Raw genomic sequence first — 16,523 nt, forward strand, 5'->3', positions numbered from 1 at the left:
TATGTTCTTAAAATAATCCAGATTATTTGCTTTGGTCCCGTCCACTTAGAAATTGTATTTTTTTTAGAAGGCTGTACTCTCCTCTGTGTATATACTACTATCTCTTACATCATAAATCCATCACTTTTGTTCAGTTTATACTAAGGCATTACAGCATCCAATTTATTACTGTTATCTCACTGTTTATGAATGACTAATTTGAACTTTATACAATTGTCAACTTTTCTAGGTAAACCATGGTTGCATACTGAATGCTTTTGATTTTGGATAGAGATGTAGATTAAGTGTGTGTCTATTTTTCTCCCTTGTTCAATTTCTGGACTGCACTTTGTTGAGAGCAATTGGTGCCCCCTTTGGTTTTGTACCTGAATGCTTAGGACGCCAGCTAATCTCAGAAAGAAAACTGATAAAAATAGGCTGTACATGACAATGAGGAGGTTCAGATTCAAAATTTAAGTATACAAAGTAGACTACATGCGTGCCTTCTAGAAATCATTCCCTCATAGAGGTTTATACAGTCTCCAAACCTTCAGTTCTGACTTGTTATGTATTCATTCTGTCTTGTTGCATTACGCACAGCTCTTCACTGCCAAGAGAAAGTTTAGGATTGCTTTCCTGCGTGGTTTGATCTGTAACAACTATTTCCTCTTCATTCATCTCTTAACTTCCACTTTATTTTTGGCTACTGATACACAACTTAACCTCTACTTCATCCCAAATATCTTTACTTTCAGACAGCAAAGATCTAAGCTCTCCAACATATACTAAGTTTTGTTCGCTTTTTCACATTTTCCTCTTTTTGCCTACCTTTGACACATGCTAACAGAAGTCAGTGGATTGATAGTCTACCCCTTTAAGCCAAAACAGACTGCAAGAAGCCAAACAATCTTCTTCATCCTCACAAAGTGTACCACTGACATCATCATTAGCAATTGCCCTTCACAAACCTCCAAGCCAGTAGAAGTCTTTTCTGCTAACACCTTTTACAGCCTGGAAAAATCCTCCATCAGCACTACCATCTGCTGCTTCCTCACCTTTAGTCTCATGTCACTATTTCTGTGTTGACTAGTGTTATACAGAGATAACCTCATTATGTAATACTTAGAGCAACTAAAAATAGCAAATGCAAAGATAAATCTTCTCCCTAATATTTTCTACCACTCCAACACTTTCCTGTCTATTTTCCCACTTTTTTAATTTTCTGGGCAGATGGGGTTCCCTGTAATAATTCAAATATTGGAAGAACTGAGATTTCCGTTCAACTATAGCCTAGCCAGCCACAGAACTACCTCTAAACTTAATGTCAACTTGTACTTGTTTTTATACTGCTTATATCTAATTAAAACACTCCAAAGTTTTACAAATACTCAAACATTTGTGAGGGAAGACAAATTTTAGAACTACATATTTTCTTGTTCAATTATGATTATCCGTATTGTTTGGCTGATTTTAGTTCCTAACAGTGTGCTTACAAGGCAAAGTATTAGTACTTGTTTTCACTACAGGAGAAGCTTCTGTTTCTCCATGACACTGTTAATTGTGTGCAACTCTCGTACCTTCATCCACAATCATTCATTACTGCAAAAATGTAAATAACTTGCTCTGTTTGCTAATCTCTACTCTGCCTTAACAAAAAAGATTCACAGGTTTTGCATGATCTAAACTGGTTGCATGCTGAACATGCATATTTACAATGTATGGAAAACTTCACCCGCATGCTCTCCGGCAAGATGCTTTTAGAAAAAATGAATAGTATCATTGTCTTGTTATATTCTAATCTAGTTATTATAGGTAAATAGCAACGTCTTCCAAACATGACCAATATTGGAGTGAAAATGAAATATTGTAGTGAAAATGTATAGTGAATTCTTTCCACTTTTTGTCTATGCCAAGCTTGATAGAATACCATTGTCCTACAAAGAGCATCAACAGTGCTGCAAAAATAAAACCAGAAATGGATGACAAGACCCATTTGGATAATAGAGAAAAAACCTCTGATATGAAAGTTTCCTTCAAATTGGGTATTTGTTTCTACACCTTCTGTATTTGACAACACTCATTTATAAACTGGACGATAAAACTGCATTACCTTGAGGAGAATGTGAAAACATTTTCCCAATAACAACTTCCAATTTTTCTGGTTGAATATGGGAAAAAGCCTTTTGCTTTGTTTTGTAACTATTGAGTTATTAACAATATTTGTTAGCATTCAGTTACCATTCATGTGACCATGAGTACTTCTGAGAGTATCACATGTATGTTTCAATCTGTTATTTGCAGCTGTTACACAGCTCAGAGAGTGGGATAGGATCAGCCTCTAGAACAATTATAGACACAGCTTTCTTTTAGTTTAGGAATGCAGGTGGATGGGGTAGTAGCTACTTGCAAACAGAAGACTAACTGTTAGAGTGCTCACTTAGAGTGAAGAGACTGTTACTAATTTTCCTTTTTCCTGAGGAAACTTAAGCTTATCTGACATGCTCCAGAAAATAACACAGTGACCCAGATCTAGCCTAAGCTACTCTATATGGTAGTGGCATCACCTGGAATGATTCACTAGAAACCACAGATGTTGCATTCATCCTGCATGTTTACCTCACAACTAATAAGGGACCCACTCTGAAGAACAGTAATATACTATGTTGACATACAGGATATATTTGTACAGTTTCATGTTACTCCTATTATTACAGTACTGGATGCATTAATAAAAGTAATTAAAAAAAAGAATATAAAACTACTAGAATGAGGGACATCTTTCAATTGTTCACAATGCTAGCAGTTCATCAGGCTTCTTATGTCCATAGGCTGTGGGTGGTTTGTTTGTTTGTTGACTTTAAATACAGAAAAGCTGAAATAACATCAATGGGTCTAGTAACCTGTGGCTTCTCTGTAGGATGGAGGTAAAGACACAACTAAATCTCCATGAAGTTCCATCCACAAGCTGAGGCTTCCAATGGAGTGAAAAGGTTGTGAATTATGTTTACAAAATATCAGATTGCCTTTCATTCATGGAAAGCCTAGGACCACTGCATGGAGTAAAGCCAAATCGCCGCATTTAAGCCCTACATAGATTCCAAGTAGTTTAAATTCTGCTCCCATTCTAGGACTCCATTACGTGATCAAGTCTGCTGATATGGAGGCTGCTAGGAAGTAAAAAGGAGCTTACAGACCTTGTACATACATACTACAGATGACTTTGCTGGGTCATCTTGGACACAACTGCACATCCACTACAGGTATTCTGAATTGTGAACCGCTCCATCCAAGCTAAGTGGTTTGTATCTCATGGTTCTTGACTCAGTGATGATGAAGAATACAGCTTATAGGGTCAGAATGTTTGTCCTGAGACTGTCTTTTCCTTGATCTTAATAGGAACCTGATTTTTTTTCCTTTGTTGAATCTGATACTGCAGTTATGAAGACCTTTGTTCATTACAAAATACTTTCTTAATGGGAGAAAAAGGTACAATATAAAGTAAAAGGGAAATGCGAGTCTCATGCCTGTCCAAAGATGTGCAACAAAGCCAGTGAAGGGTCTCGAGCACAAGTCTTATGAGGAGCAGCTGAAGGAACTGGGCTTCTTCAGCCTGGAGAAGAGGAGGCTGAGGGGAGACCTTATTGCTCTCTACAACTACCTGAAAGGAGGTTGTAGCGAGGTGGGGGTCGGTCTCTTCTCCCAAGTAACAAGCAATAGGACAAGAGGAAATGGCCTCAAGCTGCGGCAGGGGGGATTTAGGTTGGGTATTAGGAAAAACTTCTTCACCGGAAGGGCAGTCAGGCATTGGAACAGGCTGCCCAGGGAAGCGGCTGAGTCTCCATCCCTGGAGGTATTTAAAAGATGGGTAGACGTGGTGCTTAGGGACGTGGTTTAATGGTGGACTTGGCAGTGCTAGGTTAACGGTTGGACTTGATGATCTTGAAGGTCTTTTCCAACCTAAATGATTCTATGATAAAATTTCCAAGATAACGTTCAACAAGGCTTAGGAAAAGCTTCTAGGAAGGTAGATGCGCCCCTTTATGGCACACATGGAGAATTCAGTGATTGTCATCCACTTGTAAATCACAGGTGCACGACAGATCTCGCTATGGGACTGAATTGTTCATGAGATTGGTAGTTGGGTGTTTGAGTTTTTTTTCCTGTCTAGTTCAGTAGCTTAATTCTATCAAAAGTATGTAATGATCAATAACTTTAGGGACATAGCAGAAATGAAATCGGATCTTTCATCTATTTTGATTTTGTGTTTGTTTTGGTTTGGTTTTGGTTTTTTTTGAAACTCATGGTAGAAATCTCCATCGCAATGGTTATTCATGACAGTGCTCGCAATTGACCAAGCCTACCAAAAAGAAAGAAAGAGAAAAAAAGAGACATCTTTGTTGCATTGACACTTCAGTATCTCTCCGATTTAAGGATTTTGTCACACAAAACTAGATAGAGACAGGACAGTATAAACAATTTAAGACAACTAGAGTCTAAGTTATTGTATACGGCAATATAATGCTATATGAAAGTGTTACAGTTTCTTAACAGTTGAATAGGCACTGCTGAAGCAAAGAATGCAATTATGAAGGTTATCACTCTTGTATGCAGGAATACAAAATGTGTACCACTCACTACAGTTCAGATACACAGTTTTATTATTATTACTAATACCATTTTTCTATCCTATTCTGACTTTAAAACTATTCCATTGTGTTTAATTCCAAATATTTATTCTTTAAGAAGGTATTGGCATTTTTAAAGGAAGAAATACATATATTTTAAAATATTAAATTTTATTTGAAAATACTGTACATTTTACTTTTAATTGTTTTACAGTTCAAATTGTAAGGTGTGTTCTTTTTTGTTCAAGAATTTTAAAAGCAACTAATTTAAATATGCAAAATTATCTTGAGTTGTTCATACGTGAACTTAAAAGCCATGCAACACAGGAAAATTAAGTAATTATGCCTCCAAGTTATTTACTGCAATTAAGCTCATTTATCATATGCAAATTAGTGCAAACTGGTCTCATTAGTTACTAAATTACTCAATATGAGCTGAACAATGTAGCACTCCAGTTTGTAATGAAAAATCCCTGTAGAGGCAAGCAGTATCAATTAAGCTAATTTGCATATGCAAATATATTCACTAACTTTCCCTTTTCTCTATATTTAGTTCTACATTTCCTGATCATTCCTGATTATATGAAGAATATGGGGTTACTGACCCTTTTCCACACCTTCTCAATAGCAATGAAGTTACACAAAAAATCCAGGGGCCCTGCAAGAAATGATAAACTTCTTGCTAATTTTTAAAACCAGTTTCAGCCAAATTTTTGAATAGCAGGTACCAGAAGTAATATTTTTTTTACTGGATTTATTTAATAAACAAATATAAAATATATATGCAGAAATATAAAACTGAAGATGTCTTTACTGAAGTCTATTCTCATTATAACATCACTTTTCAGAAGAAGAAGAATGTAGAAAATAAAGAAGCACACAATTTGGCAAATCAAAAATCTTGTCAATAATGAATTAACAGGTTGCCATTATCTATGTTTCTCCTCTATTACAAGCATTTCTACTTTTCATCACTTGGGTGATTTTACTTGGAAAACATTTAAAAGACTTTTTGCCCTGACGTGAAGATTCTGATATAATAGCATTTGGGCATTCATGTTTTGTGGTGTCCTTTTTCCCTATAAACACACAGTGGACAGTGTCTTTGGCTTCAAACCTCCTGTGGGAATCTCTTCGGCATGAGATACAGCAATTGGCTGTGGCTTGGAAATTTTTTGATGTGACTAACTGACACTACTTCCTTGTAGAATCAAGATGTAAAATATCATAAGATGAGCCTCCATTTCTGTTTTTACAATATCACTATAAATAAACTATATCCACTTTTTTTAAACATACTGTATTATGCTTCTCATGTGTCTGTCAATAAATGTTGAAGTATCAAAATATTAGAAGGATTAGAGAGGCTCCTTAATTTCTGAGTTTACACTTAACCCAGTCTTCAAAATATTAATAGGAAAAGGGATTAAACAAACTAACTATTAATTCAACTTCCTCAGATAGCAGACTCTGAAATCAAACACAGGTATTCCTAAGGTATAATCAAGGTTGTTTACTTCACTTGCAAACAATACTTAGCACAATACTGCTTTGAAAATAATTTCTAGGAGCAGCAGACTAAACGAGAACTTGTTAGAACCGTATTCCACCACAGAATCTGTCTGATTGTTGTTTTAAAAATAATTTTGTCTTCTGGAGATTATCTTTCTACCTACAAGACCACAAGGCAGTACTTTGAAGTTCATTCAGATCTGTTAAAAGTGGTGCATTTGAATGCACGACCTAGACTTTCCCTCCAAGTGCTGATTACTCTGCTAAAATAAGACAAGATTTTAACATATCATGATAAACTTGCCAGCTTATTAATTCATTTTGTCCTTTATCCATCATCAGTAGTCTATTCTCTTTTAAATGTCAGAGTGGAACTTTCTATTATCAATAGAGAGATTAATGGGAGTAATTTGGTAAAAGCACCACCCTCTCTGAAAAGGCCACACCTCAACAGATATTCAATACGATGCTGATGGTAATTTTGACTGAAAATCCTCAGTTACAGATACAAGTGCAATACAGTTTTTTTACTAGTACTATAATAAAGTTATATCCTGAAAACACCTTAATTTATAACATATTAGTACCAAAAAAACCCCAAACCCAAAACAAAACCAAAAGGGGAATCTGTATTAAATAAGTATTAAAATCATTAATTGTTTTAATATGCAATAAGTGAAAATCTCAAATGTCAAGCAATTTTCAAAATGCCCATCCTAGTTTTTTTCATTTTCATTCATAAAGGGTCATACCTAATACTTAAGGAGTGTATATAAATCAGTTTCAATGAGCTTTAATCTAGATATTTGTTATAATTCATATTGTAAAAAACATACCTTTAGGATATATAGTACATGTCTACATACTCAAAACAACACACTGACAAATTACATAAACTGAAATATCACAAAACTGCTGCTACTTCATTCTTTCTACGAGACAGCATAACAGCATTTCTGTCCAATATGCAAACACGGTACTGTAGAGACTGGTGCAGATATCTTTGATACTGTAACTATAACACAAGTATTTGCTTACAGAACCAATAACTTGACCTAGGCCTCTGCCAAGAGTGTACAACTAAGTAAATCACCTCATTCATGATTTTTGTTCCAAAGAGAAATTCATTCTACTAATTAATTTCATGTTTTCATGTTTTCCTAAAATTATCTTTGTTGCTATTCTGCATTTAGTTACTTTATAAAGATGTGAAAAATCTGACATTATCCACAGTGCTTTTGAATGCCACAGCTGAGTTAGTACAGAGAGATAGCTCTCAATCATTTCAAATTAAGTGGAATATTTCTCATGATAATATCCTAATTTACCTCTTTCGTACCTCTCAAAAGATAATACATCAAGCAATATATTTGCATTGAGAAGCTGTGTACATTGCTAAATAAGAGCTGTTATTCAGTGCCACACTTAGAAAAGACTACATGGCTTTTATTTCCATAGTGCTGGGGTTTTGCCTTGCTGACAAAACACATCACAGTTTGTTCTTAACTGCTTCTGCTCCACGTGTGACTACCGCAGCCTAAGAAAGGTTATAGTAACCCTGGCAAAACAAAGCATGCATAAGAATGTTTCCTTCCATCAGGTCATTGTTTTTCAATTTAATCTTCCTGGAATATAACAACTTGTACAGTGTGACTAAATTCTTTGACAAATAACAGATTAGTTTTCATCTCATAGCTAAGGAGACCTAAAAGGCATGCTGCTGTTCATTTTTTTCCTCTTTGCAGATTGTTGCAAATTTGTGATATATAATTGTGACAATTGGGATATCAGGGAGGAAAGCAGTGCTCACAAACCAAAGTGGGGGAAAAAAAACCTCCTAAATCTTTAAGTGACACAGAAGGCAAATCAAATCACCAACACAAAATACTGGTTTGTGCACACAAACACACAAATACATAAAGGCATTCTGCAAGCAAACACCTACTGCACAGCCTAAACAACAAAATATTGTGATTCAGCTAAATAATACTTGCCCTCCCTCTCATCAACATTCTCCCAATCACAGGTTTTCTAAAAAGAATGAAATATAAGCTTTAAAAAAAAACCCAACTCATTAATATAAATGCTGACAACAATACTATTCAAATTATTGGCAGAAATACAACTAGCTAATTATTTTGATTTTTCTTGGAAAAGCCATTTTTTTACCTGTAAAATATGACTTCCCAAATGTGATTCAAATACTTCAATGGCAAGGGCACTGGGACTTCTCCTGCGCTGGGCACCTATAACTGAATAAAAAACAGTTATGTTGCACAGTCTGCACATTCATTTCTAATGCACCCTGCATCATACCATTTGACATTAACTATATGTTTTGCATGTTATACGCCAGTGTTAATTTCAAATGTCCTGCATATAGTAAATAAAATTGGTAGGTAATTTTCAGTGACTCAAATTTGAAGGATAAAAGAATCGTTTTTTTAAAAAAAAAAAATCTATTCAAACGTCCAAGAACTCTGGAAATTAATCGTTTATTCACATATATCTCAAGTCCCTGTAGAAGGGTTTTTTTGTACATGGTGATGACAGCATGCAGAATTTAGTGAAACATACTATTGAAAAAGAGGCTACACATAAAGTAAATATTTTGAAATGTGTGGCTAAGAACTAAATATTACTCAGGAATTAGGAAGATATGAGAGATTTATCTGAACATGTTATTTATCTTATTTAAAGCTGAAATGAAGTAAACACAACATTAAAAACTCAACATTTGTAAACACATCTGAGAGATCAAAGTTATTGCTGAGCATAGGGAAGCATTCTAGTATCCCAGATATCCATGTTAGTTCCTGAAATAGGTACTTGAAACTTCAGCTTCTAAATTTAAATCATATAGTTTAAAAGTACAAAGTGAGTAATAGGCAGTTATGTTTCAAAGGCAGCAGTGACTAAAAAAAAGGCTGAGAAATCATAAAACTAATATTTCCTTAAGCTCTCTGTGCCAGGAGCACAAAGCCAGCAATCGAGTCTGTGTATAACCAAATGTAGGCATCTACTGCAAGCTGAGATTTCTTCTTAGGTCTAGGCTGTCTTTGCCATACGACCAGAGAAAGCTAGAGCACGGGGAAGAGGGCACAGGGCTGCAGGAACTTTCCCTTCCTTTCCTGTCTTAGTGTCAAAGCCAGGCATATCCATAGCAGAGAGGAGAGGTGAAGTTCATTCTGCACCCTTTTGAAGTGTGTACAAAAACATTTACATCCAAAGACACTCATGGTCTAATGCCTCTGGAACCATCACAGCGCTAGTGCATCTTTATGTATTGCTCTCTTTACAACACACGATAAGAAAACTGAAATACCAAGGATCCACTAAAACAAGCAGAATGGATGACTGCCATTACTGAACAGGCTAATTTAACATCAATGAAAACAAAATACAGAGCAACAATTTCTTGGTCTTCTATGATACTGGCTGCCAAACATGATATCAGTGAGAAAAGATAAATGCCAAGTAATGATAGTCATATTGACCTAAAAATGTAATATCATTCCTTATTGATGCTTCAAGTAATTTCCTTGCAGGAAATTCTAAGCTATTTATACTGGGCAAACAGGTGGCTTCATTGCTAATAGATTCAGGCAATAGCTCATAATTACAAATGGTGACTGCTGTAGAGACAGTATTTTCTAAGTCCTCCTCTTTTCTCTGAAGGTGTTCAAGGACACAGATGCTAACAACTTAAGAGAAAAGTCTTCTTCAAGACTTCTGCTTTACACTGCAACTAAAGTTTGTAATAGACCAGCTGCTGTCCTTGTTTTGTTTTAGTTTGTTTGTTTTTTTAACTTCAGTTAGTATAGTGACTGACCAGACATGTCAGCATAATAGTATTCTTTTAGAAGTTTTAGGTACTTAGTCAGTCTTATATTTTTCTATATCAGCCTTCTGTTTCTAAATCATTTTGCTTCTCTTTGCATTGTCTCATCTTTTCTACAGCTGTAGTGAAGCCTACTATAAACAGCAATGCTTATTTCATGAAAAAAAAATAAGAGCACATTGCATTTTCTAGCAACTTGGACTCCTTTAACTTTCCTTTTTGCAGACAGACTTAAAGATGATCCTTCTTTTGTCCTTACTCTGCCTCCAGATACATTATCAAATGTTTGCTTAAACTGGAGTTGTTCGTGTATTTCTGAGAGAAACTTTAGCTTTATTTGTGGGACTAAACAAAATATATAGCACTGTAAAGATTACAAGTATTCCCATTATGATTGCTGTCAGTTAGCACTGTGCTTTGTATGGTCATTTTATTCATAATCTACCAGAAACAAAAAAGAAATTCACAGTTTTGGCCTGCTAGACATTGCTTCATAGTAGCCTCCATAAGCACACTGCAAGTAAAAAAAAAACCCCAAACCACAAAACCTCCCTGAAATCCTTTAGGTCCTTTCATTCTTCCATCTAGACTGTGTTATATTTTCCACACATTGTCTGAACACATCACCGTTTGGAATTTGCCTTCCAATTAATTTTCTGTTTCCTGCCCCATATCTTTCCTTTACAATCCCCTAGCATTTTAAAGTGTACCCATTACATATTGAATATAGTTTCCACTTCTATGATGTTAATTGCATTTTTTTTAGCATGTGAGTATCATAACTTGAATAAACTGCATGAAGACAGTGCAACACTTTTTAAAACAGTATCTTTAAATGACATTTACAGGTAAGTCATCAGTTCTTCACACTTGGGACACTCTCAGTTCTATAGCTCAAATGAAAATACTTCAAGGTCAGTGAGTTAACAAGAAAACATGAGAGGGCAGATCTTAGCTTTAAAATTTGTCAATTAAATCCTCTATCAATGCCTGCATCCTAGTGGCTGGTATACACAAATATCTTGTAGTACTTTCATGCCATTCAGTTCATTGACATTTTTATAGCAGTAGAACTCTCTGATTTATGTGTCTTGCACTTAACTCAGGTGATGTGCGGTTGTAATGACAGTTCCTAATTTTACAACCAGCATAAATAGGTTACACAGGAAACTATTATGCTTCTGGTAGCCATACTGCAACTCTTTTTTCGTAACTGAATAGATGTTAAATATGCACTTTCTGTGTTTCATTCCTTTCCCTAACTATCATTCTTCACATTTTGAGGAAGAAGACAAGAATACTGAGATAAATCTAGAACAAGGGAAACAAACTTATTTTATTTGACCTTCTGACTTCATGGCCTCATTATTTTACTTACTTGAGCTTTCAAGATTTCTTGCTACCTATCTGCATCAGAAGAAATATACCATTTTGCGTACAAAAACGCATATCACATTGATACCTTTCAAAAACATGGCAATCTCACAGTCCGATCACAGCACAAAGCCTCTTACTTGTACTGAATGGATTGTTGGCATGACAATAGATGAAAGGAAGACATAGACTGAAACAGTTGGATTAAAAAGCAGGCCACGATGTTATTTTATTCTAAAATTTCAAAACATAAACTATAAATACTGAACTGGCTTCCATCACACAAGCCACAGCCAGTCATCTCTCAATCTCTCACCCCATGGATGGAACCATCAGCAGCCACAGCTCAGCTGCTCACAGAAATACTGGAAAGCAAGGGATTTAGAATTTATCTCACAACATCTGTAGCTCAACAACCTTCACAGACCTAAAGATCTGGATGCACATCTTTTTTAAAAATGTGGATTCCATTTTAAATGCAGGCTTTACAGAAACAAAGTACTGCACGCATTAAATACATTTCTTCTTTTGAGTAACAGGAAGTAGGGGAAACCAGGATATGGTGAAGGCTGAAGCATGTGTACCAAACTGCAACAGGAGTCACAAAGGAAACAAGTTCCAAACCCAGGTTAAATTCTTCTTCCAAGCTTCTCCTGTTTTAGTCATATGAACAAACATCTCTAAATAGGCTTTTTCACATGTGGTCATATTTTGTATTGTCTACATTTAATTGACAAGGTTTAAGGGTTGAATGCACAATTGTTGTGGTTTATCAAAAAGTTGACCGAACCAACATTTGTCTTAAATATTGACTGTTAATAGTGACAAGAAGATAGAAAGATTGTTTTCACACGTGCACTTTTGTAGTGCTGGAGCAAAGGAATCTGTCTACTACAGTCTGTTACTTTCCATGGCACTGGACCATGACTTTTACTATCCAGACTGACATGTCTATTCCTGGCATAGGATTATTCCATAACAAGCTATTAACAAGGAAAAGATTCTAACTGCTCACTAATTCCTCTTTAAATTTCTTCCCTCAGTGACTAATCTGGCTATGCATGAGGTGAAGGAAGAACCACATCCCTTTCAGCGTGTCTTGGGGGCAGTCTAAGCATGCTTAATGCGATCTCAAGAGCATTCGCAATTGTGCTAGGAAGAGTGGAAAACTATGGAAAAGAAAAATGTAGACTGCTTAACAAAGATTTCCATGCATCCTGAGGAGAGAGGATTGCCTCTTAAACTCAGTTCTAAGCTACTGGAGCACAGAATGACCAAAGACCGGTGTTCGTTGCGACTTTCTACTAGTGAAGACAGAGTTCTAATTAAACAGAAACAATATTCCTTGATCAGGAGCGAAAGCACAGATCACCAGCACAATAATCAGTTCCCCCAAAAATACTTTTGTGAGACTTTGCATACCATCTTTCAACATAAATTGGTTTTGTGGAAAGTTTGGTAAAATTCAGATCAAGATTTTTTAAATTCTGTTGGTTAGATAATAGTTTTAAAATTAGTTTTAAAAACTATTCTGAACTTTTTAATTATTTCCCCTGAACTACTGTTTACTTATAAAGGCTTTTTCTCAATTAGCCTCAAAATCCTTATTTTTTTGTTTCATTTTGTTGACTTCCTGAGCAGCACTGTGCTGGTTTTGGCTGGGTAGAGTTAATTTTCTTCCTAGTAGGTGGTATAGTGCTGTGTTTTGGATTTAGTATGAGAATCATGTTGATAACAAACTGATGTTTTAGTTGTTGCTGAGTAGTGTTTAAACTAGTCAAGGACTTTTCAGCTTCCCATGCTCTGCCTGGTGCACAAGAAGCTGGGAGGGAGCACAGCCAGGGGGGCTGACCCCAACTGACCAAAGGGCTATGCCATGCCATATGATGTCATGCTCAGCAGATAAAGCTGGGGGGAGAAGGAGGAAGGGGAGGGTGTTTGGAGCAATGCTGTTTGTCTTCCCAAGTAATGATTACATGTGATGGAGCCCTGCTTTCCTGAAGATGGTTGAACACCTGCCTGCCGATGGGAAGTAGCGAATGAAATCCTTGTTTTGCTTTGCTTGCATGTGTGGCTCTTGCTTTCCCTATTAAATTGTCTTTATCTCAACCCATGAGTTTTCTCACTTTAACCCTTCCAATTCTCTCCTCCATCCCATTGTGGGGGAGTGCGCGAGCGGCTGGGTGGCCAGCTGGGGTTAAACCACGACAAGGACCTTTCTGTATGCTTCAAAGCAGAGGTGGACATAGGGCCATCCCGCTGCACCCTTTTAGGTAATCTGCTGTCTGAAGACCTATAAAAAACCAGAGCCCGTATTTCACTTTTTTGATCTTGAAGAGCTCTAATTATGACTGCCAATGAAGTCAGACTTTAATTAGAAAAGCCTGAGCAGATCTACATAAATATGAAAGTTTATAAACATCCCACCAAAAAGAACATTATCCATTTTATTCACAAAATATGTAACCATGTATCAGGCTAATTGCATAGAAGCTTCACATAGGATTGGCTAATATTTCTCCCTGTAGGTATCAACAAAATACGTGATCATTTCAGATGAGAGAGCATAAGAAGTAGAGTTGTCTGAATTGTCTCAGATGACCGTATGTGCAAAGCAGTTCACAGCATGAGTGTGGCTATAATCTTTTAAGTATTCCTTTCCAGAGTTTAACATTTTTTTGTTTCGAAGTAGAAAAAAGGTCTATAGAATTTACAACACAACTTCCAATACATATGCCTTGGAGTAAAGTAGATTCTATGTGAAAATTTATCTTTTGTTATTTCTAGGAACAACCCCAAATGCTCATGAAAGAACAATGCAGGTGAATGTGATAATCAGGGTGGTTATAAAGGAAGAGGTGAGATGTCATCTTAAAACCTTGAGGCTTTCCTATGAGACATAACAAATAATCTGGAAATTCTTAAAAGCTGTGTTTTAGAAAAGACAGGGGCACTGACTGAGGGGCTAAACTGAACAACAGAAGATGTCAGGGAAGGACAAAGTGTAACCAACATTAGGCTCAGAAAGAAAGGCCACTATTTATGTATGCTAACATCCACAGAAGATTTTTTTTTTAATTAATTTTTTACTTCATATTTAATACCTTGTGATTGATATGTTTTTTTCCATTGATTGTTCTTTGCTATCCCATTTATGACTGATTCTAAGTTTTGAAAGAAATCTCCAGCAAGAGTGAACTCCTCTGCCTGACACGTATGTTGAGGACATAAGGCATAGATGATATGTATTCAGATCCTGATCTAAACTGAGATGAATGATAGGCAACCACCATGATGTAAGCAGAGATGTTGCCCTCTGATTTGGAAAGGGTATCCAAAGAAAGTATATGATGTCACCAGTCTACCTCAACATAAGCCATCATATGATCCAAAATTTAGGTCTCTTCTCCGCCTTCACAGATGGGAAGAAGAAATAAATCTCGGATGGAGTTGCAGCATATGTGGAAAGGTATTTTATCTTGGTTTAGTAAAGCTATGGGAATCATTAATGCTGTGCCATTACCAACTAAGTATCGCAGCAATAAAGTATCAGAACAAATTTGTCACAAAGGACTACATGTAAGATGCATAATGCAATATATGATAATCAACTTACAAAGCTAACAATGGCATTTCAAATCTATTTTTTGTGTACACGAATGCCTATTATTCTAGATGTCTGTCTTCCGGTCACTGGTACAGAGCATGTATTCATTACTAGGGAATCCATGGTTGGGAAAGTAAACTAAAACTTACCAAGGAATAACTAAGTAGTTATCAAGAATGTACTGGTTAATTAAAGAAAATGTTATGTAACGCAATTACAGGTGTGTTTTATTATTTCCAGTAGTTCATCTATGATGCTTCATCAAAGGCTCCAGGAATTAAAAGAATTTTTAGTAAACTTTGCTTTTAAAATTTAAGTTGCTTAATACTTTTAAACTTTTTTTAATAGCTTTTTTAGTTTCAATAACTTAAAATCAATCAAATTAAAATGTTGTCAAAAAAGCAGAAAGTACTATATTACTTGTTAATTTGACTGGAACCAATGGAGTTGAAGACACATAATGTGTCCTCCCCTTAAAAAAGACTCAAAGTGAATAGAAAACAATAAACTAGATAAGTGGCTATCTTAGTGTAAGTTTTAATCTATTTTATGAGCCTGTTCTTTTTCCTTTCCCAATTATTTTCATCTGGTTTATAGGTCTGCTCCTTCCCACAGGATTTGTTCTTTGGGAGGTGGGGGTAGCGTGGGTGGGAGGAAGAGACAAGATTTCTTAGGTCCTAAATGTCTCTTTTTTCTCTTCTGAACTTCTTAACATTAAAAACCCCAAGAATGGAAGTTAAACACACCTTAAAAATAAGTATATTGGGAGATTTTTATGTTCTCTACTTGATAACTCAACTAGCAGTGTTTCTTAATTAGCACTTACTTGTGCATTTTAAGAGTTTATTTCAGAGATTTTTCTTTTCACCATGAAGGATGCAGTCTTTGCTGTGCAAGAATTTCCAGTCATCTAAGCAAAGAGAGTTCTCCATCTGTGGCTGGGGGAGGGAGCACTGGCCTTTCTCCCACACTGTAGTAGTTACTATAGGAACTATTGTGCCTCCTTCAAAAGGGCTACAGACAGGGTGATTAAAATTCTTCATGGGAGAACCCCCACTCTTCTCCTTGACAATGAAATTCTTCAGGGAGAGGGCTAAGCCTCCAGTTCAAGAATGGCAGCACCTGAGGGAGTGATGTGGTAGAGAGAATCACCACTGCTTTAAATTGAAGCATGGGGGAAAAAAATACAAGGGCCTGCACTCATGCATTAATTTTCTTCCCCTCCCATGAAATACAGGAACATGGGCCAAAACTCCAGAGAAACACGAGAAGGAATAATTTCATGCAGCCTCCACCATGTAGACGACAATGCAGAAAGTAAAGAACACATAATTTCCATTAAAATCAGTAGCAGGAGAAGCAAAAGAACTACACCACCCATAAAACAACTAAGGGTAAATATTAGCATTCACTCTGGCCATTAGTTTCTCTGTAAGGCAGCAAAATGCACTTTGACATGGATGGGAGGGACCAATGTCTCTGAATTAGAGCTACCTCCCAGCATCAAACTCACTTTATACTAGTTGTTTTACAAATATTTACAACGTTGTCTTCTGCTCCCAAAAAACTAGGAGGAGGAGGAATT

The 16,523-nt window shown here is 36.1% G+C and overlaps 1 protein-coding gene across 6 annotated transcripts in view; it reads right to left on the minus strand.

The window, feature by feature from the left end:
* Positions 1-16,523, minus strand: part of NPAS3 (neuronal PAS domain protein 3) — a gene marked incomplete at both ends in the record, with an annotated part of 624,151 nt that overhangs the window by 304,423 nt on the left and 303,205 nt on the right. For 4 of the 6 annotated variants that reach the window (XM_082317265.1, XM_082317263.1, XM_082317261.1 and 1 more), the window contains one exon: positions 8,286-8,368. In XM_082317265.1, the coding sequence (XP_082173391.1) occupies positions 8,286-8,368 (83 nt within the window). The remainder of the gene's footprint in view (positions 1-8,285; positions 8,369-16,523) is intronic. The other 2 variants (XM_082317264.1, XM_082317262.1) reach the window with 1 other exon arrangement.

The sequence above is a fragment of the Platalea leucorodia genome (genome assembly GCF_965183815.1).
Source record: "Platalea leucorodia genome assembly, chromosome: 7".
NCBI lineage: Eukaryota > Metazoa > Chordata > Aves > Pelecaniformes > Threskiornithidae > Platalea > Platalea leucorodia.